Source organism: Neolamprologus brichardi, chromosome 23, assembly GCF_056152115.1.
Source record: "Neolamprologus brichardi isolate AB-2024 chromosome 23, ASM5615211v1, whole genome shotgun sequence".
NCBI lineage: Eukaryota > Metazoa > Chordata > Actinopteri > Cichliformes > Cichlidae > Neolamprologus > Neolamprologus brichardi.
Genome location: NC_142125.1, coordinates 12,612,298 through 12,637,188, shown reverse-complemented (window position 1 = coordinate 12,637,188; position 24,891 = coordinate 12,612,298). Strand labels below are relative to the sequence as shown.

The window sequence follows — 24,891 nt, the reverse complement described above, 5'->3', positions numbered from 1 at the left end:
CTGACTCATTTCTGGAGCCTCCGATGGACGTTGGAGGAACTGCAGCTTTCGGCTTTATGCCTATCAGAGTTCAACTGGGGGCGACTGGTACTTGGTTAAAAGAGATCCTGAGGTTAAAATACTTGACATTAAAGTAAATAACGATGAATTTAGCCACTAGCCTCTGGCTCTATGACTACTGCAGCATATGGCATTACTAAGAAAGATGCTCAAATGGATGAAATGAATAAGAAGTTGACTTCCGAGTGAATTCAGGTGCTGCTTTTGGGGGAATATTTCTTAAGGTTAAGAAGCTCATAAGATGGATGTTCTACATCGTTTTAGTCCTTAGAAATGTTTGAAAAGCTCTGGTACTACAGAGGACTTTATCTCTGATGAAAAAGCTTCTCCTGGCCAATCATTCATCCCAAGGTGCCGCAGTACAACAGAAGAAAAAGCGACTCACTTTAAGGTCTCCTGGCAGCGGGAACCACAGTTCTCACATATATACAAGAATAAATCATTCAGCGGCCGAGCTACGCACAAGGGCATCATAATAAAAATGTGAACAATTGCTCTGGAACACGGGACAACAAAACAACCGATAAAAACCGAAAGAAAAGTCAGCGCTTCTGTGCAGACATGCATCTTATCAGATGACCTCCAAAGAGAAACGCAGACATACATAAACGGTGTGCCACCGTGTACAGTTTCATCGAGCAGATTTGTGCTCTGACTGTCGGGATCCATTGTGAGCCAGTGCACGCTGTGTGAGGCGAGGAGAGGATATCGCCTCCTGACAGGACGACCACACCCAGAACCAGTGAGAAGCAGAAACAAAACGCGGATACGCTAACAGAAAAAGTAGTGAAAGCTACGTGCAAGCGCACACTTTCAGCGTCAGATCTGGAACGTTTTTGTAAACTCGTAACATGCAGCTTTCGCTCAAAAGGTGGAAACTACTCCCACACGGATCAAAAAAACATAAACACAAAACACAAAGCTCGTTTGTTAGCGTGCTGGAAGGACTTCAGTTGCATTTTTCTCCACTGATACAGACTCAGCTTTAAGATATGAATCTTCTTTGGATCACAAAGGATTTGTGAAAAACCTGAAGTTCACCTCATGAGTGTGAGCTGTATGAGAACGAGGTCACCTGCAACCACAGGTGGGAAGTAACAAAGTACAAATACTTTACTGAACCTAGGCAGAATTCTGACAACGTTTTACTTTTATTTTACTCCTCGCTTAAATACATATCTGTGCTTTCTACTTCTTACATTTTCAAAACAGGCTCGTTAGCTCAACAAAGTAGGAGTATTTTTTAAGCACAGGATGTGTACTTATTTCACTGTAAAGAAGTCAAAAATAAATCTACTTCTACAGACAGCAACACACAGCAGACCCATGTTTTAAACCACTAATGATTGTGCAACCCCATAATTTTCTGAGCAGGTCGATGGGCTCTGAGATCCAGAATGCTCTTATACTCTGTCAATTATTGTTTTTCAATAAAATGTTTTCCACCAATACTACTTATAATACCTCCAGTCTGTACATTTAATAGTTATATAGATTACAAGGAACCATCAAAGAAAGTAAAGTGTCTCCATGGGAACTAATGATTTGGAGCATTATATGATTATGACCTCAAACTACATGTCCACTAACCATCAGTGCAACTGTGAACCAAAGCAGTTATGTATGAATTCTTAATGATACTTTGTAGGGCTGTGCGATATGACCAAAATCTCATATCCCGATATAAGAATTCTATCGTCCCGATAACGATATAAATCACAAAAATGTAACATTTTCTGTAAATTCTGTGAATCTCGGGCAGCTCGACTTGCGGGAAGTGTTTCCAGCTGCGCGTCATGTAGCTGGAGTCGAGTGTTTTAACCGATGCATGAAACGATACATTTTTAGACATAAGTTGTAACGGCCGCCGTTTTCTTTGTGAGTATTTATTACGTGCTGCGGGGAAAAGCCTGTTCTAACGTTTGAGTCTAAGGCTTATTTTTTTTAATTCTCATCCGTAAATAATCTGCTCTTTCACGTTGTTCAGTTTATTTTGAAAAGTCTCAACAGGATCTTGAGCTTTATTGTGAAAGGTTTATGTGGAACATAAACAAGCGGACACGTGATGCTGTTACTGTCGTTGTTGCTAACCACAACGCATAAAAACAGGCGCTTGTCCGTCCGTAGTGTGGATATTAAATATAAGAGAAAGAGAGAACGTTAAGAAATTAATATAGCCACTACAGTGACCATCAAAACGATGGAAAAATATTGCTGTAAAGAGTTTATTTTGCACCACAAAACAAACGATAGCGTAAAATGAAACGATAGACGTTTTTATATCGTCATCGGATATATATCGTTATATCGAACAGCCCTAATACTTTTTAAATCACAATCCCAGATATGGAAAAACTCTGATCTGCTGCCACTGCAAATTACCCTCCTTACATCACTGACAGAGGAGACTTCATGTCACTTTGCAGACACGAGTCTGTGGTGTGATGGTTAGCTGTGCACATGTCGTGCTGGTGCAAACAGCAGGCGTGCAAAAAGAGGCTGAACAACAGCCCAGTAATGTGCATTCATGGTGATACATGAAACTGTCATGCGCTCTGGTGTTTATTCTAATAAGTCATAAAGAGCTGCTTAAGCAATGAACGGAAACATGGATTTGGACACTTATAATATCCTGCCATTTTGAACATATACAATCTAATGCTTAATTTTTAATTCATTCCTATAAAACCTTTCCTGTTGCCCCTGCCAGGAACCTGACTTGTTCTACAAAAACGTATTTCGATGAAGATGGAATAATGGCAACTATCCCACCATGAGCCCTAAACATTTACCCACAATGCACTTTAGGTGAATTCTCAGAAAAAATAAGCATGCAGGGTACCAATGCTCTTCTATGTCACAGACGATAAATCGGTGCAGTTTTCTCAGACTATGATAGATCCTGAGATACTGAAGCTCAGAGGCGCTTAAGAGAAAAAAAAATTGTTCTTAACAGAAAATATATTTAGGCTTTAGACTTTTCTATCTCATCTATCTCCTGTATTTATGAAATCTGAAGCGACCCCTTTGCACACCAAGGGCCTGTAACTCTTCTGTCGTCTTTTTTAGGCTTCATAGTCCAAAAAAACCCAAAAAAATTAATTATATAAATAATTTCCCAGAGCCGACACTTGCCCCGATAAAAGCTAAGATGCTTTCTGATGACTGCAGCAAGTCAGGCACTGACACGCTGTCAACACTTTATTATGAGCTTAGCGTCTTTACCAGCTGCACACATGCACCTATTAGAGGAATTCAAGGGGAGGCTTGCTTCACCTGCAAGTCTCTCTCTCTTACACACAGACACACACAGATACACACACACATACTTACAGCAATGAAAGTCAAAACAGAAGAAAGAAGGAAGTGTGGAATGAGGTAACATCATTGTGCGGCCCAGTCCACAAACAATCCCTCTCTGACCTGACAGAGGTTTGACCAAACTGATGTTTCTGACCTGAACAGGTGAGTGTTACCTTGTGTCTTGGCTGGTTGGGGGACGACACGACCACCGTGTTGCAGATTGTGAGAGCGATGAAGAAATCGATGATGTCTGAGAGGTCAGAGGGCAGCTGGGACATAGGCTGGCTGTGGAAGCGCATGAAGTCCATCTGACTGCTGCAGTCATTGACTTTGTCCAGGAGCTTGGGGTCAGGGGTGATGTCTTTCTCCTGCAGAACAGGCGGAGGTTTGTTAGGGTAAAGGAGGCAGGATGAGGATTGTGGAGCAGTAATGAGGACCCACCATGGGGCTGCTGAAGGCCGTGTGCTTGGACAGGATGCTGGCTCTCTTGGCCTCCGCCCTGCTGCCTGTCCTGCGGTGGGACTTGGTACTCTGGGACCGCAGCACCACGCGGGCGCTCTGGTGACTGGTCACGCTGTCCCGCCTGGGGAGGGTGCCGCCGTGAGACATGCACTCTTCCTCCTCCGAGTCCATTTCCTGGTACATGGCAAGCCTTCGAGCTGGAAAACAAACACAGACCGTTAGTGGTGACTTAGAAGATGATGACCGCTCACTGTTTCTTTAAGAGAGCATGTGAGAGGGTTGGCTGGTCGTCTCACCGTTGGCATCATGGGAATACTCCACCCCTGCCACAGTGCAGCGCCGGAACACCATCTTATTTTCCGTCAGCGTGCCTGTCTTGTCAGAGAAGATATACTGCATCTGGCCCAGATCCTCTGTGATATTAAGTGCTCTGCACTGCAGGTGGGAGTCTGTCTCCTCGTCGTACAGATCCATATCTTGATGGATGAAGTACACTTGGCAGATCTTGACGATTTCAATTGACACAAAAAGGGAGATGGGTATCAGGACCTAGGAGAGGAGAGAGGCAGAGCAGACTGTCATCCTGGAAACTGATGGAAAAAATGGTGTGAAATCAAATCAAATAAAGAGTGAAGATGCAGAAGAACAAATAGCTAAAGATGTAAAAAAGTTTAAATGCTTTAATGAGGGACCCCCTCCCAAAAACAAAACAAAACAAAAAAACAATGAAAGTTAAAAGCGAAGCTTAAAAATAAAACAGGTGAAAGAGATCAAATAGATCGACTCAAATAAACCTCAAATGGTTAAAGGGTTGAAAATATAAAAAGAAAGGATACACTGAAATTGCAGGGATGAGCTGGTGCAGTACGTAGCTAAATGCAACAAGAAAAGTCAGTTATGAAGTTAAATGGATGAACAGTAGAGACAGAAAAAAGTCTAAACTGCAGCTAAAAAAAAATCAATTCATATAAATAATTAAATAAATCTTGTAAAAAAGAGATTCAATTATTGGAAAACCCAAAAAGAAAACCTTGAACAGTCAAATATTAAGTACATTAATTAGTACCGGTAATACTAATCTAAAGCAAATTTTAAATGATCACACATGGAAAGCCTGAGGCCAGAGGCTGGGGATGAAGCATGAGGGTGGCAGCAGATGTCGCATTAACCGAATATTTTACAGATATTTATTTTTTAGTGTCTGTGACCTCGCACGGCTCAAACTGCTCAGTTCACAAGTTCGGGATGAAACCAGAACGTCAAACACGTCATAGCTCATCTGTCTCACAATCCATCGCAGTTCACAGGTTACTGGACTGAGTGAAGTACAGACAGAAGGCGAGCTTTTTTCTCATTGGCTCGCTGTGTCCACTGAGAAGTCACAGAGGTTCTCAAGCAGTCGTAACCGGGACGATTTAGCAGCAAATGAAAGGGTTTGGGTTCAGCAGTGCTATGACTACATGGTCAGTAGTAACTATGGTAATAAAAAGCACGGAAACGAGAGGACAGGAAGGCCCAGTCACACCTTCTTAATGTGGAAGTCAACCAATAGGACAACTCCCTCCATGACCATAACCAGTAAGATCATCATCACCAACATCTAATAAAATATAAGTGCTATATTTCGTCATTTGGTGGCTCATTTTTGTATCATTCTATAACTTTCCTTTTGCAACTCATTACATATTGCACATATTACAATGCTTACAGTGGCTACACATGGTGGCTAAATATATCTAAAACAGTTAACTAGTTAAAAATGGATAAATAGGAACAGATAGATGCCTGAAATAAGAGGAAAGAGTTCATCTGAGATTTCTGTGGGGCTTTATCTGACAAAACAAACCCCAAACCAAAACATCATAATTAAAAGAATTATTGCTTCTTAGTTCCAAAATGTTAAACAAGTGATTTTTTAAGTACACTGGGCATATGCTGGATTGTTTAAAAAATGTTGGTGTAATCCAGAGTGGAACATTTCCAGGCAACGCTTATGGAAAGTAGTTCCGGAGAAGTGAGTCATAGCTTTGGGGAGGGCAGCGACGTCTGCACACAGTCCTCGTGCTGCTCAACAGTCATGTGTTTATTTCAGAGTGTATCATTTTTCTGGCATTGCTGTTACTATTTGCACAGCGAGACCAAAGAACTGCCCTCTGCGATTTCTCTTTTATTTTGAAAGCCCGACACCGGGGCAGCTCGTCTGCTGCTGCTGTGACACGGGACACGCCGACATTTTCCCTGAAACTTTTTGCCTAAAAAAAGACAACCAGATCAATAACTGTTAGGTCTCATTTTCTCCTCCTTTTGAGCTCAGATTATAGACTGTTTTGCTGCTCGAAGCAACACATTTTTCATCTTTGCTTTTCCAAACAAAAAGAGAAGAAGATCTAGAGGTCACACGCAGAGGGAGGCTGAAATACTGCCACTGTGTACAGCAGAATAAAACATTTCACAGTCTGTGATACTGCCTTTATATCTTTATCTGTGCCTTTGCTTCTTTAAGCTGCTTTCTGTTTAGTACCTGAAAGACGATGATCATGGTGAGGAAGAGATAAATGGCTGACATGATGGGCGATAAGATGGTCCCCTCTGGGCTAAGAACGTCAAACACGGGTCTGTTGTCTCCATACTGAAACATCCACAGCCCGTGACCTGCAACAGCAACAGCACAAGGTCAGCTCATGCAAACAGTGAAAGGACAGGAGAGAGAAGCAGAGGAAGCTCTGTGTAGGAGTTTTGTTATTCCTTGTTAATATTTAGATTTATTTTCTGACGTTTACGCACCGTTTATGTGATCAATGCTCATATTAAATGCGGTCAAAGATGAATTAAAATTAGGTAAATCCCTGCAAGGCAACACATTCACAGGTGTTAACCTAGTATTGTTTAGAGGCTTCAGATTTCAGACTCTATCTTTCTACTCTTGGCTCTGTGTGATGTCAGTAGGGGTCATCTCAGGCACAGCTCTGGCTACAACTACAAAGCCTCCAGCGCCTGTTGATCAAGCTGCTGTGGCTCCAGGTTGTTAACAATGACTGTTTCAGATTCCTGAGATGGATGTGGATTTGCAGTCTTCTCCTCCTCATCTGCGCTCTTTTGTTGTGTTTCTCTGGTTTTCTTTAATCTGGTTTCAAGAGGTTTGCAATTCCTTCTGAATCGAGGCTCTAGCTTTCTGATACTCCAAAGGGCAGCCGATCAGAACTTCAACCGGTCAGACTGAGGATGAACTGAAAGGTTGCACCAAAAAACAAACAAAACAAAAAACTGATTTTAATAAAGTTAATCCCATGTCAGTTCTTCAAAGGCCTCGGACCTGTATGTTTCCGATTTTACTGAAATGAATTCTTAATACGAGTCCCAACTATCATTAGTTTTCTCCAACGGAAGGGTGATTTTAGATGTTTGTATGGTAAATCATTTTTATGGTACTTCAGCTCTATGGACTCTCAGGAGCGGAGCTCAGGGTAACACAAAAAGATGGATGTCTGAAATCCCTAAAATATTTAGATGTCCAGTCTCTGCCTGCAGGTTTGGAGGCCTGTAGAAATATTCTTTAACACAGGTGAAGGTACGGTGGCCATGAAAGATCAAAAACAACCACAAATGGAATAACGCAGCAAAAGCACACAAAGAAAAACAAAAAATTCACAAAACAAAACGGAAACGTTTTTGGGGAGATGAAACGTGACGCTAACAGTAAATGGCTAATGCAAACACTTTAATGTCTCCACAGAAACTTTTCCGCTGTGTTTTGTGACATTTTACAGCATTTTTTTAAAATTTGCTGGTGTTTTCTTAAGTTGCAGTTTGTTTGACCTCTCAGGGCTACCGTACGAAGGGTTTTCATTAAAGATCGACTACGACAAAGTCACGACAAAATACGTTTTCCCAGGCGTGACGCTAAGTAACAAATCCAGATTAAACAAATTCATTTATCTTTTAAGGAAAGAGCAGATTTCTGTTATTAAAACCAAAAGATTCTGACAGTTCTTCTCATTTTCCCTGTATGCATTTTTAAAATATCTTATTTTTAATATTTATTTATATACACAAATAAGGAGAATTTTGAGGTGTGGATGATACAAAGCTGCACCACTCCTGAGGAGATACCAAGCAGCTGGAAATGAACACAATAGGTCGCCTTAAACTTCCAAACAGCTGTTTACATACCAACAGCAGCAAACAGGCACATGACCAGCAGGATGATGACGCACCAGAACACGTCTACATTCATCTGCCTCTCCAGTTTGCTGCGCTTGTAACGTGGACCGTTGTTGTTCAGCATGGCTTTGGTCTCGTGACCTGCGGAGTTACACGGCGGGTTAGTCAGAGGTGGCATCAGCTGCGTGGCAGCCGAGGTGTCATTTCGGGGGCCGACCTGCATAGATGACAATTCCCACGGCCTCCTCCGTGTTGCGGATGGTGCAGCCTCGCAGCAGCAGGTTCTCTTTGTAAAGCGCGTCTCTCCTGCCGCTTCGATGGATTCTGTCAGGTGAGAGGAGGCGTGAGAATGACAGTAAGGATCACAGTTACACTCAGGTGAGAAATACTGAGAGAAACAAAATTACCGGTCCAAACACAACATCGATTTTTACCGCTGAGCACCTCGGTCGATCAATCACTCCTTGCCCCGCACCTCTCTGGAGGAGTCAGCACAAATTCCCTCTGATACTGGAGCAGTTACCAAGCAGCTGCTCCCCCCCCCCCCCCACCCCCCTTCACTTTGTAACTCAAAGTGATATTATGAGGGAGGTGCTGAGCTTTTAATGTCAGCATTAATCCTATTACTAAATCAAGGATTACAAGCGCGTTCGTTTAACAGCCCAGCAACCTTTAGCTGGAGAGCCGCGTTTAATCATCTCTGTTGTCGCCGGTTTTAGAGTCACAACTATCGGCGTGTTTACCAACAGGAAAGTCCAGCGCTTGGCCTGTGACTGACACGTCACCACCACGATAGATTGATAACAGAGCCGTCACTAGCAGCTCAGACTGCGGGAGAAGCCGATAACAGCACGTGATACGCAGAGAGTGCTCTAAGTCTGAAATTAGACTCGTGTCAGTGGCTGTAATATAATAAAACTCTGGTGAGATGAGGCTCTGTGCCCAACGCTGCACGGTAGCCTGGCAACTGAACACCCGCAGCATCTGGTCTCCTTCTGAGAGACGAACACAAGTCATAATCACATGTGCGCAGGTCAGCCCGGCTGCTACCGAGGACGCGTCTCATCTCCCGTCTCTCACACACAACACGTCTCACTGAGGGGACACGATGGACGCACAGCTGGCGTGAATCCAGCTGTCAGACCACACTGACAACACCTGGAGAGGGATGATGGTGGTAAAAGCAGGGGTGTAAAGACAAAACATCTGAACTCTGTTAGCTTGCGTTTCTTGTACTGGAGGACATTTTTCAGGGGAAGCTCAGAACTGGTTTTATATGACTTGCAGCCATGTAACCTCAATCAGCTCACAGCACCAAAGCCTCCTCAGGCTGGCACTGCTGACGAGTCTGACCTAAAAAAAAAACAAAGATGAAAACAAAAAGACGTTTCCTGCACGTTTTAATTTACTTTAATTTTAAATGTGCAAAATATTTCAGTTTTCTTTCTCAAAGGTGTACACTACAACAACTATAACAGTTTTAACTCACATAAACATGTTCCTGAGAACTAGCGAGGTTAACCAAGGTTGCTCAGCCTATTTCCCATGATCCCCGCAGTCATATTTTAGGAAAACTGATCCAGCAGAAGACTGAAATGGTTTAAACAATCCAAACCAAAAGAAGGGCTGGGACTCCCAGATTTGGCGTCTTACACAACCAGCATCCTCCTCAGTTAAGTAACACATAAAGTGTTAAACATATGTATAAAGCAGTGGAGCACAATTGGCACAACAAAGGATCCAGTCCAGCACAAAGTAGGGAAAATGACTGAGATCTTTGAGATGACTGAAGATCTTTAACAACTTCAGTGTTCCTCACATGCCTGAAAATATCAAGTATTTCCAGATCTTGACAAACTGTTTAAGTCATGAAGAATCAAATAACACAACTGCTTATCCTTCTGTAACCGCATGTAATAAGACATGCTGTCGAGACTGCACTGATATTAAAGACAGGTCAGATATAATGCATTTGTTTTATTGGGACGGCTCATTTAGGAACTGATTGGGCTTTATGCTGCCGATCAACTAAAGCGGGACTCGACTCCTGCTCTAAAAGGAGCAACCTGTGTAAAAGATGGAGTTACTCCAAAATACTCACAGAACCTAATTAGAATAATGAGCCATGAACTCCAACAACACTTTATAACTCATAGAGCCAAAATCCAGAGAAGTAGCAGTCAGTGGGGAGAAACACTGCATGAGTGCTAATTGTAAATATTTAGAGCAAATTTAAATGCATGCATGTATTTGTTGTTCTCTAAATCCTCAAAGAACCTGCGCTGCAGTGGCCATATCTTTGCTATTTATGTACCTTTGCTTTTATAACTTGTAGCTGAGAAGATCTCAGAGCCGATCCATCAAAATGTGAAAAATTGCACACGCTGACAGCATTAGAAGACAGCAAAAGCAGAAGCTAGAAAAACAAGACACTTTTTCACTGAAACAAAAGGAGACGCTAGAAACAATTAAAACTACATTTCCAAAGTCTTAAATGAGGCAGTTTAAATTAAAATTTAAGCTTTTGTGTCAAAATGACATCTAAATATTTAAACTTTCAAGCTTTAGAGAAGCTGACCAGTCTAACTTTCTCCAAAACAGAATCTCAGATTCTCAAAAAACAATACTTTTGAAAGAAAAACGTCACTCTCTCACAGTTCTAGCAAACAGCATCACGTCAGCCCGATCCCGGCGTTTCACCTCTGGCTCCCTGCACTTTTCACAGCTTTGTACTTAAAGCTTTAAAAAACACATCTGGGTCTGGGCCTGAGCTACACGAGCTCATAGGAATCAGTTCGCAGCCTCAGATCCTCACCGTCCACCTGGCTACTTAAATTTAAAGGTCTGCATTGCTGTGAAGAGTAGTTTCATTTCTGCTAAAGCTACAGTGCCAATTTACTGCAGTACTATAAATAAAGAAAAAGTCAGAGTCTACAGGTAAAGGCAACATTACCTGAGGTTAAGTGCTGGACCATAAATTGGCACCCATTCTTCTACTCACCCCCAGGAAAGTCAGAAAATTATTGGAAAGACGTATTTGATGCCTTTAACGAGTGTTTCCACTATGATATTACAAAAGATCCAAAAATAGCCTGAGCAGACACATCCAGAAGGCTTCTCGGGCGAGGGGTGCCATATATTTGAAACAAATCCAGTTAGGAAGTCCCATAAAGTGTACTTCAATTAGACGGCGGAAACCTGACCCCCGCAGCATTTACCACTGCGGGTAAAAAGAGTGGGAATAGATATGCGTTATGACCTCAAATGGCTGTGTGAGATGTTCAATATAAACCATTTTGTCCAACATAATGCAATTAACAGAAAAGTGACCATGTCTGACCCACACAGGAAGTATTATGTAACCAATAGCTACAGGCAGCATGAACACAACTGCGCACATCAAATATCCAAGCGCTACTGCAGGACTGCAGACGCAAACGGTCCTGACTCATTCTGAGGAACGTCGAAAGGTGTGAGAGGTCTGAGAGTTTGGTGCATGAATATGAATGGTGTGCTTTTCGTTTTTAAGTTGTTCCAGGATTTGAAGCTTTGTGTTTGCCCAATTTGTCTTACTTGTTATTGTTCTAAGTTTTTGCACTTGTGAAATCAAATCCTGGTGATGAAGTTTATTTTTGTGAGTTCGTGCCTTTTCCTCGCTCATGTTTGCCGTGTGTCTCCGTGTTTAGGATGTGTCTGTTTTACTCTAACACTCGGGCTGTCACTTGTGTCTTTGTTTTGGGCTTTACTTCCCGTTCGTCCGTCTTCACCTGCGTTGATTACTTCCCGTTTCCTGTTCTGTCTACTCTTTGTCCACTCGTCTGGTTCACCCATCCTAGCTTGTGTTTTGCATTTTTTTCTCAGTGTGTTACTTCAGCTTCAGTTTAGTTTCTTGACTCTACTTAACTTTTTGGGTTTTCTTTGCTCACTTCTTGCTCATTTTGTAAACATTTAGTTTGTAAAAAGTTAATCGGCATCGTGACTTTCAGGTTCTCTATGTCCTGAAACATTAGCCTGTTAGCTAAGTATTTAGACCACCCGTCACAACAATTATATTATTTATGAGGGAAATTAACAAAACCTTTTCCTAATGACTGCAATTTAGCATCTTAATCATTGTCATTTTGTAAAATAATACATTTTAAAATTCATTGATAGAATTATTCATTTTGTATTTGCCAATACTGTTAATTTAGAACAGCTGTGGCACAAACCTCACATTGGGTGACCTGGAGACAAATTACGGTAATATACTGTGGAGATGACACACAGAGGGTTTTAAAATGTGAAAATCTGTCATCTCACACAGTGATGTGCTTTCCTTTCCTGGTAGCAGTTAAGGAAAAGTGGAGATGGACCAGAGTTATTATAGTTCTGCAATTTTTATTTATTTTTTATTTCATGTTGAATGTTTTTAATTCACTTTCTCTTCAGTGAGATTCCAGAGTGGGTTTTGTTGTTCCAGGTTTTATTCTCTGGAAATGTTTCTCCGTCCTTCCTTTCTTATTTCTTTGTTGTACATCGTGCACATCCAGAGAAAACACTCCTCACCATTTCTCTCGAAAGACTGAGAGTGAAAACACACACAGGGCTCATTATCTGTAGGTTCTCCTGGTCACGAGACAGCGCGTACATCTTCAACTGTTCAAACCCTGCGCCCTTTTTCCTGGGAAAGCAAATTTTAATCTCGACTCGGAAAAACCGTTTGAGTCATAATTATGAGTTGGAAACCGCTGGCTTCTCAACAAACCACAGTTTCGCATTATTTCCAGTCAGAAGCCAGCAGCAGGCGATACTCCAAACAACACTGCATTCATTTACAGGGAAACGAAAACAAGACTTTGATATCACTAATACACTCGAGCGTTAGAAGCTGCTGTGTGGCGGCCGCAGCCTGACGGCAGTCGCGTAGGAAAGGCGGGACTCACATGTAGCCTCTGAATCTGTTCAGGTCGTTGTTGGGCTTTTCACATTCAATGATGCTGTTGTACTTTAGGGGGTCAAACTCGCAGTCCTGCAAACAGAAAGCAAACAATACTCAGGTAAAGAACGCAGCTTCAGGTGACAGGTGGAATATTTATCCTTTACAGTTACACAGCATTACAAAACACTAATGCCCAAACAGTCCGAAATAGGATAAAGTGCAGGAAGTGAGACTCCCACCTGCACTCATTCTATTATTTCCTCTGTTAGTTGACTAAAGTTGCAGCTAATGGAACGTATTAGTCTTTAATGGGGCAGTTTGCATATTAACTAGATTGATTAGGCTGCACTGTTTGAGCTGACTTACCCTTCCTCTAACCACCATAAAAAAAACTCAATGACTTTCAACTCAGAAACCACCCACACAAGTTATTTAATAAATGATCAGCTTGTAAATGGTAAATGGTAAATGGACTGGTTCTTATATAGTGCTTTTCTACTCATCTGAGCACTCAAAGCGCTTTACACAACTTGTGCATTCACCCATTCAGACCCATTCGCACAAGCACATCTTTCTAAGTGCTTTATAGCTAACATTCACACACATCCATACTTCGATGGATGCATCGGAGAGCAATTTGGGGTTAGTATCTTGCCCAAGGATATTTGGCATGCAGACTGGGGGAAGCCAGGAATCGAACCACCAACCTTCCGATCAGTAGATGACCTGCTCTACCACCTGAGCTACAGCCACCCCCAGCTTGTCTTGTTGTTAAACAGTTGCTTTTGGACCTGAGGAACTTTCCCAAAATCAAGTCCTCCTAGTTGTAAATCAGGCTCCAGGCGATTAGCGCCTGGTTTTTGCTTCCCACACGCACCAAAAACAGCAGCGTCACAACTGCTGGCCTGTGGCGCTCCGGCTGGTCGTGCACCTCTTGCCGGGTTTGAAGAAGCCTCCTTTAACCTCTCCCACCTCAGCAAAAAGATCAGCATTAACCTCACTGCATTCTCTCCTAGCACGTTTCTCAGCTCACAGCTGTTGCGCACCTGTGGGCCAAAATAGGCTTGATGGCTTTGACTGTTACACGTGAAATACTACGTTAAAAATGGCTGATATTGCTGAATATGTCTATACTGCTTCATTTCACAACTATTGCTGGTGGGCAGGGCGCTCGTGTGTGACAGCTTTCAAATACATGAGTGCAGAGTTGTACATGATGCAAGAAATGTAGCTCTAGATGAAATCTAGTATGACCAGTGACAAAGTCCAGGCCTCATTAAGATTTTATAGAGAACAAGACATGAAGTTCAATTTGCAAAGAGAAAGACTTTCTCAAATATTAATTAGAATTAAAACAAACAGCCATCGATTTTAATTATACCTTATTTCGAGGGGACTTTTTATAACGTTAACTCCCCCGCCTGCCATAAAGAGACTCCTGACAACTAAAAGTTGGAGAGAACTCAAAGTTTCAACCTGTTAAAAGTTTTTTCTTCTGACAAAAAAGAGAAAACACAGCAGATGGGAAGTGAGGAGCATCCATCTCACCAGGTCGTAGAAGCTGCGGACCACCTGCCTCTGCTTCAGGTTGGTCTCTCCATCCAGCGTGGCGGTCTCGATGTGGCACAGGCGGTCGGGGTCGCTGGAGCTCAGCAGCAGCACGTCGGCGGGGAGGATCTCGTTGCATCGCAGCCTGATGAAGTCTCCCACCCGCACCTCCTTCCAGTACTTCTCCACGTAGCGTCTCTCTGCTCTGACAGAACAATAAGAGGGCGAACGGCTGGTGTGAGCTGCCCGTGAAAGATGAGGAGCTATTGTTTTCGACAGTTCAGCAATCTAAAAACGGAAGCTTCAGCCCGACCTCCATAAATCTGAACGGGACACGTTCCACGCAGAAACAGGACGGCCTGTTTGTCGATGCTAAAACTGGTGAAAGCGACTGCGACATTCCTCGCGGTCAAGCACATTCAGCTTCACTTCGTCCTCAATATGTCAGTCAAAGCAAGTACATGATGGCACTATTATAAATAATGAATTACTCTGAAACTTTTCACGTCAGTAAAGCTTATTACCGAGATATAAACAGTCCCGGAGCCTGAACAACGAAGCAGCATGACGGGATGCAGCTTTACGTTTACCCCTTGAAGAGGCCTCATAGTAAGATCTGCCTATATCTATATCTGTCACATAGTTTCAAGTCATCAGGGGCCACTGAAGATGGAAGAGGCAGGTTTGAGACCCCCGGCTCAGGTGAACATCTTCAGAGAGTACTTCTTTCCATTTAAAGAAATGAAAAAGTCTTTTTTTAAATATATAAGAATTTTTATGAAGTGGTTTTACTTGTTTGGCATCAAACCGGGTTGTATATAACCCATGAAATACAATGAGTTTGATTAATCTGTCTTTGATAAACATTACTGATAAAACACAGGTTGCGAGGATCGGCTTCATTCCTTGCATTTTTCCTTCTGGCTCCAAGTGATCCGAACACAATTTTCTGGTTAGAAGCCTTAAAATAGAAACGTATTTCAAAAACAGGAAACTTAGGCCTTGTGTTTGTTGACCTTATATAAAATTTGCAAGTCAGCTGACTAACCCTGCCGGGCAGAAAGGATAAGACTGAAAATGTCTGAAAAACACTTACATAAAGTGCACTAATTTAGCTGAACATAACATTTGTTGTCATAGGGAGAGCTTCCTGTGTCGTAATGAAAGAGGTCCTGTCCATGTCTCTGATTGGTCACACGATGCGCCTCTTTCGTGCGAACATACTTGTAGCTATAGTGATAAATCGTGGTTTGATTTATCGAGCTGATAACCACCTTCTTATGACTTCTGAGCCTGATTGATGATTTTAGGATAAGCGAAACCAGGTAAAGAAAATATATATCGTGGATATGTTGAACTCCATAGTGCAGAGCCTAGGAGTTACTAATTCATTACGACCCTCCCTACATTAATATGAAAACATTCCTTTCTGTGAACTTTGACAGTCAAATACATTCAGTGCCAGCAAAAAAAAAAACAAAAAAAACTTTTAGCTCTAGTCTGCATTCCTCGTCTGACAAATAAATCTTGGAGTGAACGAAAACACAACGAGGACGATAAATATTTGCAAAACCACATGAAAATAAATTTATATCGAGTGAAAAGAAGCAGGAAGATGAAGGAGGAGGAAATAAGAGATGTCTTACACGCTGGAAACGAATACTCGAGCGCATACTTTGGATATTAGAAGCAGTGACACTGGCATCAGTCCGTTAAAAAAGGGAAAAAATAGACTATGACAAGCTGCAACTAATCAACCTGAAGCTGATTCTAATCCAGAATTACTCTGACTCGTGTGCTCCTATAGAGGAATCCATCTTTGACTTGGAGAGTGGAACAAATGATAAGAACTAAAAGGATTTGCTGGTTGTGAAGCCGTTCCCCCACCCGTGCCAAAAACAAAGAATGACTGTATTTGTTACTGTGGGGAACCAGTTCCTGTAATCCACACTGTTTAACAGATTCACACATACCCAAAGCTTTCCGCGAAGCGCACCGCCTGATAAAAACTACGCCGACAGTCACAGGTGTGTCCTGCGGCGCTGCTTAAAATGTTCAATTAATCTCCACACTTCAGCGATCGCTTATTCATTACTCAGTTATGGCAGAATATGCCAGCCTTAAAGAACTGAGGTCGAACTGGTTCAGAGACTCGGAGTGCAGATGGTTTCCAGCTGTTGGCACCCTGTGCAGCAGATTAGGTGCAAACTATTTACATTCCACAGAACTACATTTATTTGCACCGATCTTCAGGGATTGTATAACACAGCCAGTCCCAAACTTTACGCCACCACAGCCCATAAAAAAACAGAAAAACAAAAAAAAGCTTCATGACTGATCATCATGTGAGCCAAAGACTTCCGTTTCTTTTTGTTTCCATTCATTAAGCTCCAGTTTTGCTTGTACAGATCACACACCGGAAGGGTTCGGGACCAAAAACAAAAGTGAACAAGAACATGTAAATTATGTTGTTGGTTTTTTCCTCATACATTTAAGGCTGGATCAGGTGACCCTGAATCCTTTCTTAGTCACGCTGCCATAGGCCTGCACTGCTGGGGACTTCCCATGATGCACCAAGTGTTTCTTCTTTACTCTGAATTTAATCATCTGTTATTAGAATCACCCCAGCTGGTCACAGGGGATGGCTGCCCTTCCCTGTGTCTGGTTTTGCCAGAAGTTTTGTCCTGTTAAAAGGGAGTTTTTCCTTCCCATTGTCACCAAGAGCTTGCTTATAGGGTCATCTAATTTTTGGGGTGTTCTCATATTACTGAGGGGTCTTTACCTTACAATACAAAACACCTGGATGCGACTGTGTTTGTGATTTGGCACTATATAAATTAAATTATTGTACATGACTTCTTGCAGTTCATCTGTAGTACTTTCGATGCCTATCAAAATAAAATCCCTGGGACTGTGACAACAATTTTAACCATTATTTATTTTAAATGGGGTTTAATTTACCCAAACTTCAAGTGCATTTTGGACAAAAATAACATAAAAAGGCATATATCTGTGTTTAGGAAGATATATCAGATTCTTTGTCTCAACTACCGACTGTTTTTATGTGTGTAAACCACAGACTCAGTAGAAGATGGACGTAGCCTATGCTGGATGTGAGCCTTCTCAGCTCACTCACTCTGTGACCTCATAAGGCACTTTGCTGATGAATTTATGGGCTCAGCTGCCACAAAAAGATGAAGGTTATTTTATAAATTATGCTCATAGCTGATTTTTTAGTGGATGCTCATTGGCTAAGGCCTTGTCAGTCCCAATTTGTTAGTGTATGACCATGCAAACACTCAGGTGTTTGGTCGTTCTGTCACATACAGTCTATAGTGCCAAAGGTAAAAAGTTTTTAGAGATATGCAGGTCAGCACTCTTTACATTTCTACTCTGAGTGTGACGATTCCACACCGTGTACTACACGTACGTTGTAAACATAGACTGGAAATAAAAGATGGACACGACCGCTGTGACGTTAAATCTCGTTAACAAGCCTCGAGCTGAGTGTTTTCCCAGTCGCCATATGTTTGGGAACTGGAGGTGATGAGTGAGGGGAAGATCTTCTACCGTGTGGATAATCCTCCTTTCTGACTCTAATAATGAAAGAAAAAAATATTCATGACCCCATAAACTCATCAGGTAAGTTTCAGAGGTGAAAGAGAGCCATAGATATATTAGGGGTGCAACGATACACAAAATTCACGGTTCGATATTTTTTCGATACAAAAAAATGTTCATGCTTTTTTAATTTGTCATTTATTAAAATTATAAATATATATTTTAACTCAAAAGTACAGTTTTTAAATTTAATGTTGCTGAAACAACAAAGTAATAAAAAAATAAATCTATCAGATCGAGAAATCACTCATCTTTGGAAAAGAGAGTTTATTACAGAGAAATGGCTCTTTCCAAAATAAAAGCTATACTATACGCTTCTTCTGGGGTATATTCTCAGCAGCATATTAAACATATCAGGTCCCCATAAGGAGAATCATATGCTAATGGCTGTCTAAATGACTCGGGTAAAGTTTTTAGCATGCGTGCTTGTTGTTTTTGTCTGCTTCCACTTGTCTTTGCACTAGGATGATGTCGGCGTAAATGTGCAGTAAATTGTGTTCCCACTAGTGCTGTCAGCGTTAATCTGAAATGACGTTAACGCCACAACACGGCTCAATTTGCCATGTTGCAACGAGCTTAGCTTCTGTCTTGCTAGCTTGCACTGCGCTCAGTGGATCTGCGCTCGACAGTGCAGCCTAGGCGGAGTAGTCGAACGCAGATCCACTGAGCGCTCAACACAGACAGCATCGTCAGAAGAAAAGTTGATAAAATAAATTAAAAATTTTGTATTGTTCGATACATATGCGTACCGAACCGAAAGCACTGTATCGAACAGTTCAATATCGATACATGTATTGTTGCACCCCCAAGATATATGTATCGCAGGAAGTCTTTTTGTAACTGGAGACTCGCCACCTTGTGGCCATTACACAGATTACACCTCCACGCTGACTGATCTGTAGTTGTGAACAATGGAGCTGCTGACAGCACTTTAACCAGTGTTTTTGTTGTTGTTTTTCGCGTGTTTGCTTGAAAACAAAGAAGAAGAAAAAAAAATCTGGTCTATGCAAAACATCTCGTATAACCTCGTATATGCGGATACTAATCTCAGCGATAACCCAGTATCAGCTGAGTGACATACCAGTCAGGCTCTAGCTGAGGAAGGCAACATTTTTCACAATGTTGCCACCGCAGAAAAAAAGTTCACTCATGTCCAGCCCTGACACAACAACTTAGGTTCAGGACTCAGCTAAAACTGTGGAGCCACTAAACACTGAGCCTTTTGATGACGGTGAATTATGCTCTGTGCATGGACCACAGTGCTGCTTTTCATTAGCAAAATACAGTCTGCGTACACACACACACACACACACACGGAGTCAGGAAAATGGTCAGAAACAGGTCATCAGGTTGGCTCATAATAAGCAGAAACAACACAGAGGCAAGAGGCTGAGCTATCACAGTTTCATACTCCTCTGAAACCGAGGTGACCACAATATTCTGGACTTGCATGAAGGGACGTCTGTGTGCACTTAATTTGCTTTTTTTAGTGAGGGGGGCAAAAAGCTTTTTGTGTACCTACTGTAACCTGTTGACCATTTGGTCACATCATCAGCAGTTATGGTCAAGATGACTAACAGATTAAGAAACTCCTCTTTATGCTTAACTACTTAAACTGAATCTCCACACGATTAAACCTGCAGATATTTTATTTGTAATTAAAATTGTTCACAGTCTGGCTGCTCGTCCTCTCTCCGTGACTTCATTAAACAAAATTAAAGCGCGTACATGTGGAGCAGAGAGCTTTTGGGCAGTCGAGCGTCACATACCTGGAATGCTTTGGACATTTTGATAAACTGTGCCGTCAGAAAGTAGAATACATACTGAAAAAGCTCAGCATTTCTAAAAGAGGAAAAAAAGAGCTCTGCATAGCCACGTCTTTGTTTCTGTGTGCTTTGAAGTGTTTCTGTAACACCTGTGTGTGACCCGCTCAGGTGTAAATTAGCAGCAGTGCTAAATTCTGCCTTGTTTACATCCTAAATTATCATATTGAAATCCATTATCATGCGCTGTGCCTGCTATATAAAACAACAACAAAGGAAACACTGCATCTCTTAATGCTTTGTTTAGACCTGTAAATCAGTGCTTACCTACTGGCTGGATACTAGAGGAGCGTGTGTGTGTGTGTGTGTGTGTGGGGGGGGGGGGGGGGGGGGGGGGATTCCATGTGATACTTTGTATCAAAGGTTTGCCTGATGGGTAAAGTGTCTAACTTATCAATACAGACAGCACGTTGCCATCAGTCTGAATGAATCTTTGTCAATGTGCACAACACGAGGGGACTCGACTCCACTGGCTGCCAGCTGACTGTATCCTAATACTCTAGTATTGTAATATTCTGTATTAATACAATTTTCTCTAATCTTTTTCTGTTTTTTAACCAAATTTATTTGTACTTTTCTTTGTTTTGATTTTTAAATCACTGTTGCACATTTATACTTCTGCACTTTCTCGCAGTATAAGAGCTTACTGGGAGCCTGCGGCACTTTTATTTTTACTTTGTTGTTTATTGTAGACTGTACTAGTTTTATCCTTTATCCTGCTGCTGTAACGCAACAGTGCGAATCAATGGCAGTAATAGTTAAATGTGAGTTTCTGTCTGTGAACAGCAACAAATATCGGTTATCACAGTTAATTGTTGTATTATCAGAAACAGACTGTGTGGAATTGCCAACTGGTTGTGCTGAAAGTGTTGGTACTCTCAGTTTGTAAAACAAACAAACAACTGAAGTGAGAAAACTTTATCTTATAGGATAAAACAGTTACTGACAAAGTTGAAAAGGGTGATAAATCACAGTATATGTTACTGCAAAATGTTAAAAATCCCTATAATATTGGACCATGTGTGAACATTATGATAATAAACTACTGTATACTGTGTCACTGTGTTCCTGTGCTGTGGTGTCTGTGAGCTGGTGCTTCACACTCTTTTCTGTGTTTATTTACATATTTGGGTTTCCTTTGAATGGCAGCAGCCTGGCACGAGCCTGTGTGGTTAAATGTAGCACATTTACAGCATAAAGTACAAAGTTAGGGAGCTGTGGACGCCATGAATGAATGTGTGTGTGAGTGGGTGAGTGGGGCTTGTGCTAAAAAGCTCTGAGCTCTAGCAGAGAGACGCTATAAAAACACATTCCCCCAAAGTTCTGCGCAGCAGCTGGACACCGCTGGCTGCAGGATCGAGGCCCAGCTTACCTGCTGTAGACCAGACAGTCCATGTGATTGATCTCTTTATCGGACCTGTGTCTCCTGTAGTCTTCCCACAGGTCTTTGATGGCGGTCACGGACAGGATGAAGACCACGGGAGCCAGAGCGAGCTCGGGCTGGAACGCGTTGACAACCGGAACAAAGTTGAGCAGAGCGATGAAGACGAAGTAAACATTGGCGAACCTGTGGAACTGTTCGAAGAGGTTCTTTGGCAGGAATGACAGCACGGTGTATTTGGTCGTCTTAATCTTGTTGTTTGCATAGTGTCGGTTGGGGTTTTCGGCCCCTTTGGCGCAGTCGTGCAGGATGTTTGCGTGGACAGTCCTGGTTTTGATCTCTTTGGGTTTCTTCTTTCTTTGCCGTGCGGCTGGCGGAGCTTTGGCCATCCCGGCGTCCTCGTCGCTGTGCCGCGCCATAGCCAGCTCCCCCCAGCTTCAAACTTTCCCACAGTTTACTTGACACACTCACACGCACACAGGAAAATAAAAGCCGCCTCCCAAAGTGCTGGCTAAGTTATCATTCTTCCACGGGGGTCGGTAGTCTCTCCGTGGGGTCACACTAGCAGTTCCATTGCCTCCATGTCGACTCCTCTTTTCCAGAGTCAGAGGAAAACTTTTGCTTGTTGAGCGTCTCCGCTTTTTTTCTCCTGCTACTGGAAAAGGATGCTGAGGTGGGGGGGGAAGGGGAAAGGGGGGACGGCTCGGATCTGTGAGCCATGCGGATGGGCTTAAGCCGCTGGATGTGCGCAGCTGCGGGGTGTGCAGATCAGCCCATGTGCGCAGGCTGAGCGCAAACAGGACGTGCGTGAAGGGTTCAGGGGGTCGCGCTCCTCTGGAAATCTGACCCGGAGGGAGGTCCCTCCTCGAGCCAACCTGGGTGTTTTTTGTCTGTAAGTGCCACGCGGTAATATTGGGTTTGCACCGGCCCACAGGAAGCAGCAACACATCCAAACTCCGTGTTTTTGACTTTGTTAAAAAAAAAACTGTGGCGCTTAAAAGAAGAACTCCACGTGGAGAGAATCTGTCGTGAGAGTGGGATGTTTGTTTTTTTTAAATGCGTGTTTAAATAATCCTTAATATAGAATTTCTCTTTAACGCGGTGTTTGTATAATACAGTAAATACAACATCGTCACGCCGTTAATCATCCAAAGAGAATAAATGTTTAAAATATAGTTGACACAAAAATATAAACGAACATCAGTTTGCACGCAATCGTTGTATACTCTAGCAGTGGTTCTCAAACTATGGGCGACCCCGCTGCTGGGACAAGACACACTGCAGATGCAGGTGGAGTAAAACATAAAGCCGAAGTTGGTCTTTTATGGACAACAAACAGCCTCGTGACTTATCCACGGGCTTTCTGCGAGCCTGAACTGGATATTAGTTTGAATGGATGGATGAAGGCTAAAAACTGTGGGGTGTGGGCAAGCCAGCAAAAGTTGCTATTCCACCAATGTCCACTCGAGGCCCCTAATAGGAGATAAGGAGCTATCAAGTGTGCCCAGAGACTCATCTGTTCATGGCAAAGTCCATACGTTTGTGGGTATTTTGGTGTGTTTTGCTTTCATCCGCACGTAAACCGCATATTTGGATCGGTAAAAATGGAGCTTTGAAAAACTTGTGCCGGGCTGAAGAATCTTGAAAAGTCAGTTTCTGCATTTACATGTCAGACGGCAGAATTGAAACAGTTATATTGACAGTTTTAGAGAACAGGCAAAACAACATAATTATAGTGCAGTGGTGGAGAGTGAATGAGGAAAACAGATTTTGTGTCACAATGTGAAAGGTGTGCACAACAGCACCTTTTTTTTTTTGATGTCAGACTAAGTTGATGTTTGTGGGCTTCTGATTGGCCAACATTTCTTACGGCACCACCTGTTTCATTAGCATGTTCTTTCCAGTGCCTGAGATGATTTTCTGCCTTTTAATATTGATGGAGTTATTTTTCAAAATGAAATCCCTGTTTAAAAATACCTGTAGAGAATAAAATTGAATATATCTTTATTGTCGTTGCCAAATGTATATTATGGATGTTTGGACAGTTTTTGTTTATCCTTGCTTGGGTCCTCTACCAGAGCCCTGGGAGCTTGAGAGTCCTGGGCAGTATCTGTCATGAGTGTGGCAAGCAGGATGAAGGAACCAAACATACGACTCATACACAGAATGTAAACTTAAAGTGCCAGCTTTATTGCCGGACAAGTTCTTCATAAAATAAACTCACCAAAAAACAAAGCCAGAACATGAAACTAGAACACAAGGAGCACAGAACAAGGAAACTAGAGACACTTACAACGCACAGGGTGGTACGACACAACAAAGGGCAAAGGAACACACAGGACTTAAATACACAAGGAGTAACGAGGGAATTGGAAACAGGAGGGAAACACAGCTGGGACTAATTGGGCATAATGTGACACAACGGGAACCAACACTAGATACACGGCACACAGGACAAGGACTATCAAACTAAAACAGACACATTCAAAGACGCTGACTTGACACAGAGACATAGAGACGCTACTGACTGGGGAAACAGAGGGAACATGGAGAGAAGAGTGACTAGATGAGAAACACGGGGAAGGAAAAAATGACAGAAACCTAAATCCTAGGAACTAAGAATAAACACAAGCAAAAAACATGAATTACAATAATCCAAGAACATAAATAAACCCATAAACATAAAACACTGTGTCAGACACAGTACTGTGACAGTATCTTTGCTGTTCCTGGGACTGCGCTCTTCTGGACAGAGATCTCTGACGGTTCTGCTCACCCAGTTTGGGGGTCGCTGTCCCGAGTGCTGTGATTACCACAGGGACCACTGTTACCTTTACTCTCAGTCCTTGGTATTTCTCCAGCTTCTCATGTTCCTTCTTCCCGATGTTGTTATCACTCAGTATAACTACATCTATTACTACAGGCATCTGCCTCTGCTTGTCCACAACCACTGTTAGCCATCACCAGTTTGTCCATCTATATCCAGAAGTCTCACAGGATCTCAGCTCAGGGTGGTCATTAACCACCCAAGAGGGCTAACCTAAAAACCCTATCCCATTTTGACCTCAGGACTTCCATGCCATACTTGGCACTAGTGTTCCTGTATATGATGCCAGTCACTTGGTTATGGCGTTCAATGTAAGCCCTGCCTGCTAACATCTTGCATCCTGCTGTTATAGGCAGCCTGCACCTGGAGTCTTGCCTGGAGTGGTAGACACAGGACTACCACTTTGTAATCGGAAGGTTGCCGGTTGCTCGGACAGTTTCGGTCGTTGTGTCCTTGGGCAAGACACTTCACCCGTTGCCTACTGGTGGTGGTCAGAGGGCCTGGTGGCGCCAGTGTCCGGCAGCCTCGCCTCTGTCAGTGCGCCCCAGGGTGGCTGTGGCTACAATGTAGCTTACCATCACCAGTGTGTGAATGTGTGGATGACTGGTTGTGTAAAGCGCTTTGGGGTCCTTAGGGACTAGTAAAGCGCTACAGGCCATTTACCATCTTTGTGCAGCCATTGGTAGGATTTTTTAAATATTAATACATGTAATAATATATAAAAAAGCAAAATAACACCATTAGTCACACAGACTGCAATAATGATACAATAAAATTATGCAAC

The 24,891-nt window shown here is 42.5% G+C and overlaps 1 protein-coding gene across 1 annotated transcript in view; it reads right to left on the bottom strand.

The window, feature by feature from the left end:
- Positions 1-21,907, bottom strand: part of atp10a (ATPase phospholipid transporting 10A) — a 47,377-nt gene extending 25,470 nt beyond the window's left edge. Inside the window, exons 1-9 of the mRNA XM_006790390.3 lie at positions 21,272-21,907; positions 14,456-14,660; positions 12,912-12,997; positions 8,204-8,310; positions 7,996-8,127; positions 6,347-6,477; positions 4,122-4,374; positions 3,805-4,022; positions 3,537-3,731 (exon numbers count right to left, since the gene is read on the bottom strand). Of these exons, the coding sequence (XP_006790453.2) occupies positions 3,537-3,731; positions 3,805-4,022; positions 4,122-4,374; positions 6,347-6,477; positions 7,996-8,127; positions 8,204-8,310; positions 12,912-12,997; positions 14,456-14,660; positions 21,272-21,699 (1,755 nt within the window). The 5' untranslated portion in view covers positions 21,700-21,907. The remainder of the gene's footprint in view (positions 1-3,536; positions 3,732-3,804; positions 4,023-4,121; positions 4,375-6,346; positions 6,478-7,995; positions 8,128-8,203; positions 8,311-12,911; positions 12,998-14,455; positions 14,661-21,271) is intronic.
- Positions 21,908-24,891: the final 2,984 nt, after the last annotated feature.